Here is a 15,576-nt window from a genome sequence, read left to right on the forward strand (position 1 = left end):
CGTTCTTGTAAGGGCATAGGGTCTAGCAGATATTTATTAAATAATTGTACAATACTAAAATTTACTATATTGTATACTGAGAAGCTGAAAATTAATTAAACAATATGTATCAGAATATTATGTTATTTAGAAATCAAGAAATCACTAATAAATTAAAAGAGATTAGTTTTTATTTGTTTTTAATTGTTTATAATTTATCATTCATTAGCATTGGGATGAAAAAAAAGTACCTAACACACACACACACACACACACACACACACACACACACAATATTATTGCAGTATTGCATACAGATTTTTTATTTAAATTTATAATATAATGTATAAGGAAAACTTTCAAGTGTCGATTTATTTAATTAATTATACATTAATTTTCAATAAGACAAAGTTCTATACCAGTATAACCACCATCCAATATTCTATTTCTTCAAAATTATTCAAATAGACATGTTTTACACCAACAACCAGCTTATGAGACTACTTTTAAAATCAAGACCGTGTGCAATGTGTGCATACACCAGATATATATGTATATATGTGATATGCGCATTGTCGAAGTAGCAAACGGATAAGACGTGCTCTTTTCTTTTATGATCTCACATCAAGAATATAGTTTACAAACACACACACACACACACACACGCATATTATGTATGTATAGTATATAGATGCACTTAAGTCTTATAGCATATAGGTCAGAACCACTTTGATGTCAATACGTGATGACTACACACAGGACTGTTGCTATATGAAGGGTTTGACTCTTTTTCTTTCACAAGTTTTTAGGATTATCCCCGAAAACTTAATCGAATACGGGATTTGGAAATAGTCAAAATTCAATTTCGAATACTTCCACCACAAACAGAAATGTTATTTCCACATCCCACTGAATAAATATATTTTGAACAAATTTTTACAATACGACACAAACGCGGAATCTGATGTCTTATATAGGTAAATAATAAATAACATAAGGTTTTCAGTGAAATCGCTAGACGAATTCAATGTTTTTATACGACTGTTATTTGTTCAAGTAAATATTGTTCAAACGAATTTTTTTTTTAAGTTTTTCAGCTTTACAACAAAATTGACTATGATTATAATATTATTTTTGTTTGCTATACATTTTAGGTTTAAACATAAATTAAATATATTTTTTTGTATTGTTGATTTTCAAAACATATTGTGTAATAACTACAAATAGGTATAAATACATAATATATTCCATGTGTGATTATGTAAATATGTGATACATAAAATACTTAGGTTATGGATTAAACTTTTACTAAAAACTTATTAAAATACTAAAAAACTGATCGAAATTTTGTTGCAATGATGACTGCCTAGAAAACGAGTAGAAACTCACGTGCTTTGAAAGCGTGGGTTGAAAAAAAAAACTATTTATTTCGCTTCAACCGTCGCGCGTCGTGCTATCAAATTATTGTGTAAATATAGTGTATTGTAATCGTTTTCGTTCAATTTGACTCGTGTGCGTACGTGCAGTATTTAAATCAATGTCAATCTAATATATATATATATATATATATCGGTATTACATAGTAGGTACGCATTACGCGTGCATGTCCAAACGTCAATCCCGCGAATGGGACAACACCACGCGCATAGTAATAATGTATTACAATGCAATTACGTTGTAATGGACGGCAAAAGTCAATAATAATATATATATTATGAACGTATAGGCATTTGAAAGTTGAAACTGATTATGTACGCCGAGCTATTAAAATATAATACAGCAAACGTGTGCGGCTTGACTAGGTCGTTCTACGACTAAAGGGACGGATATTATATAATATTATATTATGCCGTGTTAGCCGATGTCACGAGGCAGTCACACAACTACGGTTATTATTAAAACGGAGAAAACGGTGGAAAACAATTTGCGACCCGTTTCCGATATACGTAGACTGCAGTGTCCGGAACTAGTATTTTAAGGGTATACTCTCCACAAGAAATCATATCAAAAACTAGTACAGTTTTTTTCGAATCATATAGCCGATAGGATGGAAAATAATTAACTAGCCATGTCCGTGTAATGGCCATGCCATCGTTTCAATGTCTTATAAAATAGTGCAAATAATATCTATCGTAACATGATTTGATTTAATCTATAATAATATATTATTATGTGATACGATGAATTGGAATTATTATTATGTACAATACAACGCAGCTACAATTGTAATAACCCGCCACGGAATACCGATGAATTATCCCACCATTTTTTGTTATTTCTAATTCCTTTAATGAAATAAATGATATAGTTTATTCTTTGTTATTTTTAGTCCATATTATACCAACTAAATGGTTTCACAATTTATAATGTTGCACTCAAAACGTACATAAGAAAAACAGTAGGTACTGTTCGATTTTAAAACCATCGGAAAAACAATAATATTATTTAATTCAAGTGGATGAAACATATTATACACTTGAAAACAGAGAGACAAAAGTATTATAATCTCATTCTCTAATGGCTTTGCTCCTGATACTGACATCATCGTTGCAAATACGGTACATATTGTTTTTTGACCTCTTAAATCGCAGACTAACATAATATTGTCTTGATTCATTTTATATAATTTGTTTAACTTTGCTGAAAACTTTCTTTGGTATACCTGTTTAAGTACTCAATTGATATTATTGATGTTTTATTTTAATTTACAAACAATTTATAACAACTTCTTATACGTGCACGAAGTCACGAATGTTGTAATGTTTATAGTAATTTTATGATGTTGACAGTAAAACTTGAGAGTAACAAAAAATAAATATAAATTAGTGTTTACATTTTAGAAATGATAAATACATGCCTGATGTGTTTATGTTTTTGTTGAATTATTAAGCGACTTTTATTTTTTGTAGATATATTTTGAAAATAAAAATAAAAATGTTCAGAATATTTTTTTAATTATATATATATATCATATTTTACATATTATACTAAGTAATACATAAATAAACGAAATATCTTTAAAATACTAGGTGATTTTATACATTTTTTTTTAGATTTTATTATTAAAATCATCTATTTCTTATTTTTCAATGAATATTAATTGGTCACAGTCTCTATAGAACACTCAAAAATCCGCCAGCTAATAATATAGAATATCTTGCTTTTTTTACTGTTATTATAAAAATCGGTCAAAAATGGTTTTAGAATACAATAATACAACATTACACCAACACTGATCTTAAATATCGAAAATACCACATTTTCTATTGAATTTTTATGTCGTTGACAATATGCCTAGCCTCTAAGATGTAGCACCGTAGTAAAAATATTACGGTTGAAGGTAGATTTTTATTCCTCGCTGTTCAATCATCGTCAGTATGTCATATACTGTATAGTGTTTTTATTTCATATATTGTAAACATATTGTCAATATGATATATCATTATGAATAACCTATATTATAAAGTTACGAAACTTTAAATTTGCATGCTGAACAATAGTAATAATTTATTATAGTAAAACGTTAATTAATAAAATAATGATTTAAAGTCTTGAATTATAATTTAGGTATACCGATGACTTTATAGTATTTATATTGCTGGTGCATATAATATTTGCTTAATAGAATATTGCACCAAACACTATAATAATACATAAAAGTATAATATTTTATTTTGATTTACAAAATAAACATAAATTGATTGAAAAGTAACTTTACCTATCTCTGGAATGAAAAAGTTGAATAATATTTCGCTATATTGTTGTATAGTTATACAGTTTGTCGAGATATTTGTGCATGCAGTTTTATAGAGCAAACAACGTGTTATTTCCTATAAGATGATTTCAGCCCGTCACATGTCTCGCGTTTATATCTGATAGTATCTTGTTGACATATATACGCGGTATTTCGTGCATTTTATTATAAGGACCGTCACAAATCGAAAAGCTATAATACATTTCCTTTTTTAAATTATATTATATATTATTGTATACAGAGAACTCGAGTAAATTGAATACGATACTTTTGTACCAATTCAATATATACGACGTACAGTAAACGCATTACTATTGCATCATGTCACATTATAAACGATTTATACGTCAAGTCTTTCGATATTTCTATAGATAAATAAAGTAATAATAATAATATGTCTATTAAACTACGTAAAACAGCAATGGATGTACTTGCCTGTTTACCGTCTCTGCCTTTCCACCTCGTCCATTTGTTAGAACCAGGTCTCCAATAGTCTATCATAATTTCCTCGACGAACTCTTTGCCGGACCCATTGCCGTATCGTCCTTGACTTTTGATGGCTGTGACCGCGTGTAACCCTTGCAGATTCACTTCCAAGTACTGTCGGCCATCGTTTGATATCATACCCTTCGGACACCAAGCGCCACCGCTGCCTTCATATTTCAGTCTGGAAATTGAAAATGTTTTTTGTTTTTAAATTAATGTATCGTACATTTTATTATATTATTTTAGATGACCATTTTTGGCTGTATGCTATAATTTAAATGTATAATAAATTATCATAATAATATATTATATGGTATACTTTGAGATTTCAAGCTAAAATATAAACGATATCATAGGGTAGTATGTGTAGTTAAATAATCTAACCAAGACGCCGTGTGGTCATAATATAACTGTACTATTTAAATTTTAAATCAATCAAACAATTTTTATCATGCGTATGGGATTCAGTGTAATTTTACATGGAATTGAGCATTTTATAAATTGGCATATACTTAATGTAAAAATAACATAAATTATTCTATGTTTGTAGATATATTATTATATTTACGGTTTACCTCGGTGTGCATGAAAGTTTAAAGCCATAATTTTTCCAAGAATTTAATTTTAAACAAATTTAGGACATATTATTATATTAGATGCTTATTTTAATAATCTTATTCATTATTATAATATCTATAATACTATTAAATTCTGTGTTCTTGGTTACATATTAAATTATTTAGTCAATACGTACACAACACCATTAACTCTGTTGGTATCCACCCGTTATAATCAAGTTACTGTAATTTCCAATTATAAAAGTCTAATTCAACATATTTTTATAATTTTATAATCAGCAATTAAAATCTTCTAATTTATTATTTAACATTAGCAACTGGCATTTATAACGTTTTAATTTGATGTTCTTATGCGGCTTACCGTGTAATTTAAACATTCAGCAATATTTTACATTAAAATCAATCATTAGTTAAATCCCATTTAAGACTTGAAGTAAATTTAAGTAATATTATGTAAATAGACACCACAAACTATTATAATTCTTGATATTTTGTTACATAAATCCTTGAGAAGCGTACACAATTAATTATTATCATCGATATGAAATTGAATCCAAAAGAGTTTTCTCATAAACTTAATATTTTTTTCTTAACGAGCAACAATTTTTTATACAAAGTATTACAATAAGAAGTTGTGATGAGTTTATATTAGGTAGTAGAGCGGAGGTAAAGTTAGTATCTAGTGATACAACTTGGTATAAATGTATCATAATATGTAAATTAATCAACATTACGTTACTTTATCGTGTGTATTGTATTATTGTAACTTATAATATGTGTAGGTACAAATATTATAAAAAAGTTTTACTCGTTGTTTAGCATTTATTTCAGTAGATACTCTCAATAATATGAAGTCGTTTTTTTATAAACGAACTACTGATGAAATGAGTGTAAAAATGAAAATCTATTATCTAAGGCATTGCATTTCGAGCAGTTCACGATAATTATATATTTATTTTTATACCGAGTGATTCCCCGAGCACGTTTGTCTATTTTTTCTAAGACAAAGAATTTTTTTAAACTATGATTTTTGAAAATTTTAAATACACTTTTGAATTCCACCTTTTTAAAACTATATATCGATTTTTTTTTTTTTAAAATAATAACAAAAGAGACAAGTAAACCGTACATCCATAAAAAAAAAAAAAAAAATCATATATAGCCCGTGCACACGCATCGTAGTATTTTAGACGTGAATGTTTTACTGTAACTGCGATCCGCCCGAACCGGAGCGATTGCGACACGATGACGGAGCATTTTTACGTATAAGTAACCTTACGATAGGTGCGTTCGGAGTAGTGGTTGAGAGGGCCCCGACGGGCGGGTGTGAGATGACGTTGTGCACTATTTACTTATTGGAGGCGTGTTCCGCGTGCACTGCATTCACGCACGACACGCCGAAAAACCGATGCGATGCAATTCGTCAACGTCGACCCGGCGGGAGTTACGCGTGTATATACGCCTACGATGATAATAATAATAATAATACACGTATACAATAATATTATTACAGAGAAGCGGTTGAGAATCGGGAAATCTCATTTCTCTGTACTGTCTATGAGCAGCGGAAAAGCCGTATAAGAACCGTGTTGATAAATATAGTCGAATAGTTGGTGGGCGCCGTGGTATTTCGATGTTGCGACTGTCCTTCTAGAAATGTCTCGGAAACGACGAGAAGATTTGACGGGATGGGAAATTTAATTAAAATAAACAACAACGCAGATAATTTCGAACGGTTAAAATCCTCCGAGCGATATTATAATTTTTAAAATATATCACTGAAAAATAATTGACAATCCTGATATTATTAGGTATATTTTATTAATGCCAATAATACGCATACAACGAATTGCTGCAGTTTATCTAGATCGGTATGTATAGTTTGTTATAATATTATAGGAATATTATTATCTCACGACAAAATACGATATTATATTTTATTTATGAAGAAATGATAGAAGTAATAGGTTTACAAAAGTTGTGTATTCGTCGAGACACAAAATCCGTCATGTTAGAAATTTTGGTTTTAAAACCATGGTTATAAGATTAAAGTAACTTAAAAAAAAATCGGCCCATCTAATTCTAGTATTAATAATATTTGTTGCTGTTTAATAACATTTTCAAGTTGTATTTTGCATACGCACAATGAAATATTTGAAATTTTCGTCGAGAAATATATATTTTTTTTTTTCCTAGTTCCTCACTAAAGCTCCCAAAATCCAAGATAACTGGGCAGTAATATTTCATGTTGTCTTTTAAGGAAACACATTTTACTTATATACCTTATTATAGAACGTGATGTTAATTTTTTTCATTTATTCTAAATAATAGGTATATATAGGTACTACATTTCTGGAGTTTTTTTATGATTTCTTTTGTTTTTCAAAAACGGCCATTTTGCATTGTTATTATGCTAAGAACTTATATTGTATGACTATCAAAAGTAAATTACCACGGACGATCACAAGTTTTTATTTCAACAATAGCATCAGCTGCTGTGGCTTGTGAGAAATATATAATAATATATTATGATCTACTTAGGTAGGTACTTTTGGATGCAGCTTATATTATTATCATGAAGTGATACGGTTTTATTTTTAATACGTTTTACTAACAAGTGTTTTATTTATAATTTATGACGTATAAGGTCCTTTAAACTGTATGCTTAAAAATTTAGCAGGGGATTACATTAGCTTTTAATGTTATCCCCATCATTTTTTAACGGATAATTTGAATGACCATGTAGACGTATGAGATGTTATTACTGGGTAACGGGTACAAATAAATTATATTATTGTTACTATGATCGTGTAGATACCATTCGTATTTTATATATAGTACCATAATTTTATATATACCTATATTATACCGTGTAATACTGTAATATTAATATTGTTTATACTGACTTATATTATCACATAGATACAACTAACGATTCAACTGTTTAGTGTTTACTCACGTAATGCTATTCACATTAATTTTATTTTTTTTTATCCTTTAGATTTATTTCATATTTATTAAATGCATACACCTATATTTTTAAATTTTCATTGTAAAAGAAAAATATACCTGTAAAATGTTTCATGTATAGGTATTATACAACACTCAACATCGGATATCAACGTATTTAATCTATTTATTCTAAAATATTACATAACATACCTAATTTTAAGTTTCAGTTAATCGTTGATTATTTAGGAGTCTGGTTTAGTCAATAATTCATACTTTTTTTTTAATTGTACCTACGAATTTATGTTTTAATATTTCGTGTTTAATACTATTAATATGTTAATTTGTTAATAAAGTGTAAACCTATTATTTTTCTTACGTACTCAGTGATTTAATAATTATAGTTAGTACTTACTTAGTTCATTTGTTTAATAGTAATTTCTTAGTAATAATATTATTGTCTAATAAAGTCTGCAACTTAACTTAACTTCGATGAGTCCTAAATAGCAAATATTTTAAGATAATGTCTGGAATGTTTCACGTTAATTTATTAAGTAATTAATTCTTGATTTTTTAAGAACCCGGTGGACAAAAAATGAACTTAATTAGAATTTCATAGTAAAAAATGAAATTGTATAAGTATACTTTTGTTTTAACTTATCTAATTCACACAATATTTTATTACTAGTGGTAACTGTTTCATGTAACGCACAGTTGAAAAGAGTCACTACTTTTTACTTAACTTCATACTGTTTGTTTATACATTAATTGAATTTAAGAAGTTGTATCTCTTAGAACAACTCTAAACTAAAGGCCAAAAAGGGATATAATTTATTCATCAATAAAATTCACCTTCTAAAGAAACTTGGTAGTCCCAACGTTCACTACCAGTCTACAATTTAATTTAATTTTAATCAACGTTAAATTCGTTATATTAATAATTAATTTTTAATGTTCTATTCCTATAGGATGTTTTAGTGCAAATAGTATCCAACGTTAAGGGATCAATTGATTTTATTAGTTATAAACTTTAATTAAAGTGTAAAGAAATTTATAGAATTTATTACAATGACTATAGACATAAAAATGTACAAAGGATGACATATGTGTATTATTATTGATATTAATAGTTGATATTAATCAAGATAAAATTGAATATTTTTGGTTCATTTTTAATTTATTATTAGTAGTTATTAAAATATTATTAGTTATGAGTTTAAATTTAAATTTTTCTTTGCCATTAAAAATAATTGTATATTTTTATTTTAAAATAAAATGTTTTTCATTTATCAAAAATAATACTTCATATCTACGAAGTACGAGTATAAAATAAAAAGAGGTTTTTCTTTAAAACTAGTATGATTAATTTAAATTAGATGTTGTATTAATATAATAATACATTTCATATAGGTACTTACCTATAATTCTACAGGTCAATTAAAATATTTTGTTTTTATTTATATATTTATGTTAATTATCTGTGATGACTATATCTTTGTACGAAAAAAATTATATTATACAATTTTTAATTAAATCAATTTAAGTTTGAGTGTAACAGATTAATATGCATACAAAAATTATTCTAAATTCAAACGTAATTTTATTTATTTCTGATTGTCACAAATAAATTTTAACTATTTTTGATTACAATAATTTAAAAAATTAAAATACTATAGGTAATATTATAGAAGTTATAATAAATGAAATTTTCATACATAAATATTAACTTTTTAATATTTAAAAATATTACTTAATGCCATTGAAGTTTAACAAGTTTTTTTTGTATAAATACTATATTATATCAATGTTAAGCTAATTTATTTTTCGTTATATGATTTTAATTTAATTCAATACAAATTACACGTTAAAAGCTGACTTAATTAAGTACATACAAACACAATATCAATAATAATTCAGTAATATCATCGAAATTCTTCAACAAATATTTGTGATTTTCAATATATATATTCTCATTGTTCAATTTATATAGAACTAATTTATTTGCTTCAGTATTGGACATAAGGGTGGGCCTAGATTCCAATCATAGTTTATTACTTTTTCTATTTCACGATATAATGATTAAAGTAAAATATTTTTTATTCATTTATTATTTTATTAAATTGATTGTAAGTGCTTAGTTCTGTTTGTTACTAAAATAAAAAAATAATTATATATAAAGTACCTAACATTTTTTAATAGATTATAAAATATAATAATATATATTATTCTAAACATAATTTAATATAATTATATTGTGTTGGTTGTAAGTTAATATTATTTATAAACTATAATGATCAGTACAAACACTTTAAATATATGATATACTAAAGAATATTGAGTGGTGAAAAAATGTTGATCCTAATTTCGGAAGTGAGCATAAATATATAATTATCTTCTGTATTAAATCGATACCTAAATATTATTTATTATCCAAGGTTTTAAATTTCAGAACACGGAATTTAAAAATATGATATTCACTTGAACCCAAAATAGATTAGAATCAATAATGGCTATCGACGGGTTGATATGAATATATCTACCTAACAGACAAAGTTTGACCCTTTGCAGTTTAGTGGTTCAACGGTCTTTCGATAATTCTAATGATTTGCATTCAACAAAAACGTTGATTTGAAAAATGTATAGGTACATTACATGTTTATTCAAATTCTTTAAATGTATTCCAATTGATTGGCATTAGTATGTAAAAAAAAAAAAAAATAAACGTATAATATTATGACGGTTTTTCCCCGGTCCCTAAAACGTTGTAGCTTATTTTTGGCAGCTACAATGGCGGAATACTACTACAATTTATTATAATAATAGGTATCAAATATTAAGTACTTTTTGCGTTTTCTATTTCAAAAAAATCATATAAAAATTACATTATATGAATACTTCTCCGTGGGAGTTCAAATATACCTATTATTACGAATAAATATAGTTCATACTTTTATCCGTTACGGTTACCGATTTCATACTTTTAAAGTCATTATAGTAATGTCAAACGCCTATTCGTGAAAACATATTCATATTTCATATAGTTAATACGTGTATGGATTTATTTTTATTCGTTTTTGGTTCGTTGTTCAAATTTAATAACGACAGCGATCAAAACGAAAAACGACAAGTTAAAGTGAAGAGTTAGGTAGTACGGGCAGGATAAACTCGAGGTGGTGGTTTGTATTGCAGGTCAGCAATTAGCGTCTGGGATGTAATCTAACATCTGACGGCTTTTCACTAAAGTGTCAAGCCGTGTTAATGAGAAACTAACCATCGTCCCAGATTTTGTGGACCAGTAAAAGTCAAAAGAATAATGAGTTATTATTTTTATTTTTTATTTTCGTTTTTTGGTTGTTATTATATTTATTTTATACTAAAACGCTGAAGCCTGAAGGAACTGACAATGTTCTTACAGTTACCCTTTAAACTAAAAATGTGCTATAAAAGTATAAGAAAAAAAAAACATTAAATAACGACAATATTTCATGCGTGTACTTAAAATAGTAGTTGAAAAAAATTATATTCTAAAAAAATTTAGCTTATTATGATACCTAACATTAGAAATATGAAGGTACTTTTATTTTGTAATGAAATATATTTATAAAATTGCATAAATGTTATACATTTGTTTAATAAGAATGAATAAACATAGTATGAGCAATTTGTCCATGTTTATTCGATTTATACATAATATGTATAACACAAATTACTTATCTATTTGATTCAACAAGTTTAATATTATATTATACCTATACAATTGAAATATACAAAAATATTTGTGTTGTAATACGCTAATGTAATTACAAAAATAAACTTAAATACATTTTTTCTAGATTTTTAAAAGAAAAACCATAATATATTTCAAGTTAAGCTAGATTTAAAAAAAAAATAAAGCTTTACCAGTCATGGCCATTTGAGATGGATATTAATATTAAATATGCAAAGCTGGCTCAAGATTTAAAAAATAATAATAAAAAAACCTAAATAGAACTCGAGACTTGGCAGAACAACTATAGAATATACGACAGCGGGTTATTAGAAAGATATTTTATAATGGGCAGAGACGTGGCTCAAATACGAACCAAAGAAATAAAAAGCTCAGACTCGTACAAGTATAATATAAATCGATTTCCGTCCTAACAAACACATTAAATTATATAAGAACAAATATAAAAATGATCGATATTATTATACTACTTTATACAGTGGAATATTTTAATTTACCTACCCAAGAACACTATTAACAGTTGTGTATATACGGGGGTGAGAGGGAGTACGGACATAGAAGAAATTACTTTTATTTTAAAATAATGTTTTGTATTTCATAAAAATATAATAATCTTCATAGCGATGTTTTTATTATGTAGAAAATATATGAGTCTATAATATTTGGTGCTCAAATATTTTGACGATCAGTATTTAATGTATCTACTAACTATATAATATACTATCTAATTAATGCTTAAATGTCAATGGTTAGTTTTGAGAATATAAAGCTGAGATATTCTAAATTTATACACAGTTACTTTAATAATAATTAATAATTTTAATAGCTATACCCCAATTATTCGAACGGTTTTATACGGGTAAGAATAAACGGAATGAATAGCCTTATTAGCATATCACCACAGTACCAAAATTATTGTGTAGATGAAGTTATTGCTGAGTTAAATCTAAAGACTGTAATAAAGTAATAAATAGGTACTAAATAATGATTAAACTTCACATATAATAAATTATTTTGTAATAGCATTGAATATAATATGCTTGGTAAACTAAAACTATACATTTGTAAAACATTTATAAAATTTATTCAATGATATCAAAACGGCTTAGCAAAACATTTAACCAGATACATTTTATATTATAATGTTTGGTAATTCTTTTAATGTTTATACAATGATGAGGGTATAATTTGGTCCAGTTATTTGGATCGAACTAAATTTGACTAAATATATTTAAAATATTAATTTTGATGGGTAAATTATATCAAGTATAAAATTTAATATCCAAGAAGAAAATTAATGTTTAAAAATCGAAAAAGTATTTACTAAGTACACAAGCAGTCGCTTTTCAGCAGTTTGCATTGTAGCTATATAGAAGTTGTTGATCGAAGACAATCTAAGAGCAAGCTAACTATTTTGGGATTCACGTTTACTTCACCACAAACGGGGCAAAACAAGGAGATATCATAGTTCATACCTCCTCTAGGGATTACATTATTACCCAAAGGCTGACCACAACGCCCTTCTGTAAAAGCTCCGAAGGCTATTTGTGAACAGGCAAAAGGTGTTTGCTATCCCCAGACGGTCGATAACGAGAGTCATAGGGTCAAATACGGTGTTTACCCATTTACAATTACCAATTGGACCTTGACATAACGTCTATCTATCATTTATAAAAAAAATAATATTTATTTTAATGTTTAAACTAATAAAAATGTAATCAATTATTTATTTTTCTCATGAAAAAATATCAGCAAATTGCCAAATGTCAAAAGTGAAATGAATCGATACATCACTATCGCCGATCATACTCTCTAGTTTTTTAAAATGTTACTTCTTATGTATATATACCGGATATGAAACTGTCCAATTTCAAAGACAATAACTAAACACTCTACTTCTCATATTAATGTCAAGTTACCATCAGATGTTCTTCGTAAACTTTTTTTTTAAGATTTATATTTATGAAATAAATGTAAAAATAATATTCAAAATGATTTTTAACATCAAGTTTTATCAGTCACGTGTAATATAAATCAAGATGTACAAAATGTTAAACACAAATCGTGTTAATAATAATATTATAAAAATAAAGTTTAGTCATTATTCATCATTATCACGGTACCACGTTCATCTTGCTAAGGTATGAAAATTACACAAAATAACATTTTTTTTTCACATCTACATATTATTAGGTATTACAAATATACCTATATGTTATGTGCATGCTATATAAGCTGTAAATATTCGTTGCTGAATTTACAAGTTTGTGTACTACGCTGAAGTGTTTGTTGCTTTACTTACTATATTAATCATTATACACTTATTTGGCATTTATCGGTTTTTTTTGCACGTTTCGTCATATTATATTTATTTTTTTCATATAGTGTTATGCCTGTATATCAACTATCATACTTACAGTTTAGATGTCTTATATATTTAATACATTATAATGAATAATAAGTATAATCTATAACACGAAGCTTCATTCATTAGTTTCTACTATTAGTTCACCAATGTTGCCTGCTATATACAAATTAATAAGTCGATTGATATTATTTTTATGAAATTAGCTCTTTTTTTTAACTAACTCAAATTAATTGAATTAATTTTTCTCATTACAATATGGATTACGCAATAAATAATACATAAGCAGAGATGATATAAATACTGCAAATATGTATATATATATATATTACGGTAAAAGTACGAATACCGGTAAAACCTAGGATTTACCATTAAATCCTAGGTTTTACCGACCGCAGTCGGTAAATGTCCGAATTTCAGACATTTGCCGATTAATTTCGGTAAAACCTAGGATACACAAAATGGTTTGATCAAGCCCCGAATGATTTTTGTAGTTCAGACTTTTACAAAGGAGATTCGGAAAATCTTAGGATAACCTAACCTAAACATGTGAAACTTTTATCTGTCGTGAACATTCTGTTAGATACTGCCAATCATGCACAAAAGGTGATGTTTCAAAATATAGTTATTCAGAATAATAAAACAACATAATATTTTATTTATTTACATAAATTTAGTTTATGAAATAAAAAACTGACGATAAAATATAATATTTAAATATATTTTGTATTTTTTGTATCAATAAATACATAATAATTAATATTGAAGTACTTAAGGTTCATTTTATGAGGTAACTTATTAGTAATATTATAAATGTTTGTGAAGTTTTATCTAACGCGGGAAAAACTCCGTGTGCGAGTAGCTACGATTGAGAACGTTATGCGAATGACTCGAGTTAAATAATAATAATTATTATTTTTATATAAGAATATAAAGCAAAGGTTAAAAAATACCACATAATTGGTAAAGATTTCGAACTTTTACCAACGCTGATTGTTTATCCAAAGATTTACCGAATTTCGTTTTTAAAAGTCCGAACTATAAAAAACATTCGGGGTTTGATCAAACTATTTTGTGTATCCTATAGGTTTTACCTGTAAATTCTAGGTTGTATCGGCATTCGTATTTTTATTGCAACATAATAATATATATAATTACTTCATTTTAAAAAAGTTATATATTTTTGATAAATCACTTAACGCCTTAACGGCTAACATAACTATACTTTATAAGTAAGAAATATCATTTGTCTACTATTGTGAATCATTTACAATACAAATAATAATAATGAATGGTTTGGTTTTAAAGATGTTCAAAAATTAATTTTTAATAATTACCCGGTTACAAATTAAATAATTGGATACAATGCAATATTTTGTTTTATCATTAAAAAAGAAAACTGTGTTAAATAGTTCGGGGAAGTTTTTCGAAAGTAAACGAAACATTAAAAAAATTGTCCTACACAAGACTACTCTGTAATAAAGTACACAAATAGCAAAAATAAGTAAGGTGTTTATATGTATATATAATCGTTGCAACAAATATTTTAATTTAAGTAACAATATATAATATCAACAGAACAATAATAATTGATGAAAAACAAGGGACATAAACTGAAATAATTCACATATGATTCAACACCTTCTATAAATAAACACACACAAGTAGTAGTATTATTTTAAATTAAACTGAGAAGGAGTGGGTAATAAAATAAAGTGCTTGGCAGCTCAGTGAATAG

At 26.7% G+C, this 15,576-nt stretch overlaps 1 protein-coding gene across 1 annotated transcript in view; it reads right to left on the reverse strand.

The window, feature by feature from the left end:
- LOC114133080 (discoidin domain-containing receptor 2) overlaps nucleotides 1-15,576 on the reverse strand; it is a 239,687-nt gene that overhangs the window by 109,603 nt on the left and 114,508 nt on the right. The window contains exon 4 of the mRNA XM_050197794.1: nucleotides 4,169-4,400. Coding sequence (XP_050053751.1) covers nucleotides 4,169-4,400 — 232 coding nt within the window. The remainder of the gene's footprint in view (nucleotides 1-4,168; nucleotides 4,401-15,576) is intronic.

The sequence above is a fragment of the Aphis gossypii genome, chromosome 1 (genome assembly GCF_020184175.1).
Source record: "Aphis gossypii isolate Hap1 chromosome 1, ASM2018417v2, whole genome shotgun sequence".
NCBI classification, from domain to species: Eukaryota; Metazoa; Arthropoda; class Insecta; order Hemiptera; family Aphididae; genus Aphis; species Aphis gossypii.